Genomic DNA, 4991 nt, shown 5'->3' with positions numbered 1-4991 from the left:
AATTCTTCGCGTCTGGCAGGTGAGAGAGGTGCCTGGCAGGGTGCGTCCGCACCCTGCCAGTCGTACCTCTCTCCTTTCTTTTTTATTTTTCATTTTATATATATATATATTTTTTATATATTTTTTAATTTTTGTTGTTTATAATTTAGTGTCTACACTTTTACAAAATATTCTCTGAACAATGTCAATTCAAAATCTCCAACAAACATACTTAACAATCATCCCAATCCCAGATACAATAAAACCGTGAACCATCATAAAACCCATCAAACATGCTTTAGCTGTTCCTTTTCCTTGAGCCCATCGTCTTAACCAATCCGATCCAACTCATTGACACAAGCATCTCCATCGCAGCACACGTTTTAAAGCAAATCATCACCAGAAAGCATCTAGTTACCACATTCATCATGCTGCTTGCAATCACCATAGAAGAGCAAAATTGTTGTTCATCGCCCTTGAGAACCCCAAGATCCACCATCCAAAAAATAAAACAAAATAAGAAAGAGCTTGATGTCATCTCTACTCTTTAGATGATGAGATAGACAATATTTGACCAGAGAGAGAAATTAAGATTTAATTTTGAAATTTTTTTCTGGATGGCAGGATAGAAAAAACTGAAACCATTTTAATTTGTCTGAAATTGTTTAAAGGGTATTTTTGTCAAGTCATGTTAAAAATTGGCTAAAATAGTTAAAATTATAAAAAATGATATTTTTGAATTGAGCTTATGAGGAAGGTTATTTCTCATAATTTTTTCTTAAAATAATCCATAATTACAATTCATATCTTATTCTATTCCCATGAACCAAACTATATAATAGTTATTCATCTCTTATTGTATTCCTGTAAAATGGTTATTCCATTTTGCAATCCAAACACACTCTTAGAGCTTGACAATCAAAAAACATCATCTATAAGTCATCCTACCTTATTTCTAATTAAATTAAAATAATTTAGTGATAAAATCAAAGAGATTAAATTCGTGTGAAATCTCTCATTTAGCAGTATCAATACAATACTCCTCCAAGCCATTTGACATACTCCTACAAGTCCAAGAAATAAGATCTGAACAACAAAGTCTCTAAAGTTTAAGAGGTAAAATCTAAAAACTCCACTTCAGTTACTCTAAAAGGACATTTTGGGTCTCTTTTGTTTTAAAATGATGCACTTTGTGTCCTTTTTATTTTAAAATGATGCTTTTAATCTTTTGTTTTTTAACATTGTTAGTCAACCATTAAAAAAATTTAAGATCCAATCTCATATAAATGTTTTAGAACGCAATTACCTTTATATCATTTTTTTTCAATTTAGCTATATTCTCTTTAAAAAAAGTTGTTCATTGCTCTCCCAAAAACATTGATTAAAAAAAAATTTAAGAGAAACCTTGATTAAAAAATGATTAAAAGAATTTTGATTTGATTTGAAGGACTTGGAACTTTGAAAATGGATGAAAACAGGATTTTGAACCAAGCCCAATACTGAATAACAAAATCATAGAAAAAACACAAATCAACTCATAGTTAAAAACAGGATTTTGAACAAAAAAATAACATAAAAGAAGAAAAAGTAAACAAAAGACCTTGGCGGATGTAGTCTCTATGTGATCAATGTTAGTGAATCTTCTTCTCTTCAAATGGTAGGGGTCAGGGTCAACAATTTCTTTGTATTTCCCTTTTCCTTTTAAATCAAAATTCCTTTACTTAAAAGAGCTAAAGTTGTGAGAAAAAGAAAAAGAAAAAAAAACAAATCTAAAGAGAGAAGAGAATAATCTTGAAAGAAAAAGAAATTGGAAGAACGACTCTTGATTATTACAAGATTCTTCAAGTTGACTGAAATACAAAAGATGAAGTTTTGAAGAAAGCTTATGAAAATCTTTTTAGTTTTTTTTTTATTAAGATTTTTGGAGAGAAGAGATGAGTTTGTAAAGAGGGTATTTGTGTCTAAAAGGTTTATGTAATATTTGGTTATATTTTTTAAATTGTTGATTAACATCATTAATCATTGTCAAAAGTATCATTTTAAAACAAAAGGGGTAAAAATGTTTTTTTAAAGTGATTAGTAGGAAGTTTTTGGATTTTACCCAAAGTTTAAGAAGATCCAAAGACACATTAGAGTTCTAGCTTACAAGTCCAAGAGAAAGATGTGAAAGAAGGAATTCTCCAAAATTTCAAAACACAAATCAGAAGAAGATTTTGAAGATTCAAAGATTTCCCAAAATCTCTAGTCTCAAGCTAATTGAAGAAATTTTAAAAAACATCGATATTAGGCTTCAAGAATTTTCAAAAAGTTACTCTTTGATCTTGTTTCAGTCTAAAGAATGAGATCAATTCTAATTGTTCAAGATCAAGTTTTCAAGACCCATGAAACGAATTTATTGAAAAAAATTATTATAAGATTAATTTTTTTTATTTTAAAAAATTCCTAAAAATTGTAATTTCTCATCTAATAAATTAAATTGTTATATATCTCCAAATTTCTCAATCTTGTTTTTGACACGAAATTTGTGTGTGCAATATTATCATGCTCATCGGAGGAGTTCCTAAGCTAATTGTTGGATGCCTTATTGATGTTTAAATGAATTTTAAAATTGAAGTGTAGAAGAGGTGGAGAGAAGAATTCTGGCAACAGCCTCATGATTTTGTTGTCGTAATTTGGTGGCATGCATCCTGCGCACGAAGGTTAACAACTCTCTGAAATTCATTTAGTATAATTTTTTTAACGGTTCATTAATGGTGTTAATAATTTAGAGATCAAAAATATCATTTTGAAATTAAAATGTTTTGAATTTTACGTTTTATAGTTTTAGAATGTGTGCCATGCAATACGATCATGACAAGTTACTCATGCTATTCTTTCTATTCCCTTGTCCTTTTTAAGCGTATTCAGATTATTGTTTAATTATAAATTAAAATAGACTTTTTAGTTAGTTAATTGGATTAAGATTGTACAGAAAATTAAATGAAGAGTTTTGTATCCAAACCCCACTTTGAATCCTTCCTTCGATATTTTTGGGTTAGCTACGATTGGATCAAGCATTGTCTCGAAAAACAATTAAGTTTATGTGTAATTTATTATACAAACATTATTGATGACTCGAATGCCGTTGAATAATGAATTTAATTTAAAATTTTATATTAAGAGTAATTAAAAAGTAATTATGTTATATATAAAATTTTATATAAAAATTAAAGAGTGACGGATCTGTTGATCACTTTTTAACTTTTGTAATCTAGTATTGCAAATTTTAGTTAACATTGTTCAAAACTTGAAGACTATAAGATAAAAAGTGGTCCCCGACTTGACTCATGCCAACCTTAAAATTTGGAACATTTGAGCCCGTGACTCTCCAAACAATAATTCATTTTGTGGAAGCCATCCAAGCCGTGTTGTCTGTATCACATGCCAAACAAATAATTAAGTCTGCTCACTGCATTTTAAATCAAAACTATGTTTCTCTGCAAAATATGAGAAGCATTGATCAGAGTTTATGCAGTCAAATTTAATCATTTGGGTAATTAACAATATAGTACATCGAACACTATCTACGAGTATATGGTAACTAATTCTTGGCGCATGTCTCTGAGCAAGAATCCACACAGCTTCCAACTTTTTCTTCACCTAGTAATGCATTAAAACAAAAACTTGAGTTTATGCTTGAGTCCATTTGCACGCGAGAGAGAGAGAGACAGAGAGAATATACCTGGATTTTCTTTGGAGCTGAGATCGGTGCACAAGGAGGTAGCACAACCAAGCTTGCAGAAGTATTGGGTATCTTTGCCACTTGGAAAAGAAGAGCTTGGAATAATACAGTCCTTGAGGCACTTGACAGAGCAAGAGAAAACTGTATTATTCGGTGTAATAACACACCAGATGAAGCAACCCATATAGCAGGTTTGGAAAGAAGCGGTGGACTGCCCTACCAGGAGCCCCAACACTAAGTAAACCATCAAGACAGACCCCACCCCCCTTCCCTCCATTTTTATTCCCTTTCCTTTTGTTTGCGAAGGGGAAGAAAGGTAAGGCTGAAACTTTAGTAGATCTGCTCTTTCTGCTCTCCAAGAGAGGTTTATATATATATATAGACCCTCAATTGTAGGTTTGTGTGGTAGGAAGTTCTTCTCCACTTACGCTCATATATGGAAATTGAATTGATGGGTCTAATTTAACCTCTCTGGATAAATTATCAATAGGAAAATGGGAAAATATCAAAGGTTTAAATACCATAAAAGAATATTAGAAGTTGAACAGAGATAAAATCTTTCTATCTAGGATAAGACAAATCAATTAAAATTTCACTAAAATGGAAAGGTTAAAATAAAGGTGAGTTTCAGTAGTTGTCAAAATAATGCCTTTTACAACTTTAGTACACTTGGCTTGTTATCACCGCTGAAACTTACAAAATGGAGCATCTAGCATGGCATTCTTAGTAAGCCTTATTGATATGCCATTGGGAGTACTATATATGAGCTGGGAATTAATCTGGTCTCATAATAAATTTCTTTAAGAGCCGTCTTTATGGAGTTGGTGTCAATCGTGCTGTACTTAATGATTGGGCGAGAGTTATAAGATGCAGAGCTGGAGAATTTCCCACAACATATTTAGGTTTTCCTTTTGGAGCTAACCCAAAACGTATCAAGACTTGGAAACTGATTTTAGACAAGGTGGAGGCTAGACTTGTGGGGTAGAAGTCTAAATTAATATTTATGGGAAGAAGGGTTACAATTTTGAGACCCGTTTTCTCTAGTTTCCATTGTACTACATGTCATTGTTTCGAATTCCACAAGGGGTGGCTAAGGAAATTGAGAATATCGAGTGGAGATTCTTATGGAGTGGAGGAGGCTCGAAAACTAAGATGCATTTGATGGATTGGGGCATTGTATGCAATTATTGTGAGAATTGTGGGCTTAGATTACTTAGTTGGGAGCTTAAAAATAGAGCTCTATTGAATAAGTGGTTGTGGACATATGAGAATGATAAAAGATGCTTGTGGA

General features: G+C 31.7%; 1 protein-coding gene across 1 annotated transcript; it reads right to left on the bottom strand.

The window, feature by feature from the left end:
- Window positions 3344-4151, bottom strand: LOC18595614 (thionin-like protein 2). The gene is made up of 2 exons (XM_007023650.2): window positions 3701-4151; window positions 3344-3618 (listed from the first exon to the last, which is right to left on the bottom strand). Exons 1-2 carry the CDS (start codon window positions 3975-3977, stop codon window positions 3560-3562), a joined length of 336 nt encoding a protein of 111 aa, XP_007023712.2. The 5' UTR covers window positions 3978-4151; the 3' UTR covers window positions 3344-3559.

The sequence above is a fragment of the Theobroma cacao genome, chromosome 6, assembly GCF_000208745.1.
Source record: "Theobroma cacao cultivar B97-61/B2 chromosome 6, Criollo_cocoa_genome_V2, whole genome shotgun sequence".
NCBI classification, from domain to species: domain Eukaryota; kingdom Viridiplantae; phylum Streptophyta; class Magnoliopsida; order Malvales; family Malvaceae; genus Theobroma; species Theobroma cacao.
This window is presented reverse-complemented; position numbering and strand designations above follow the sequence as displayed.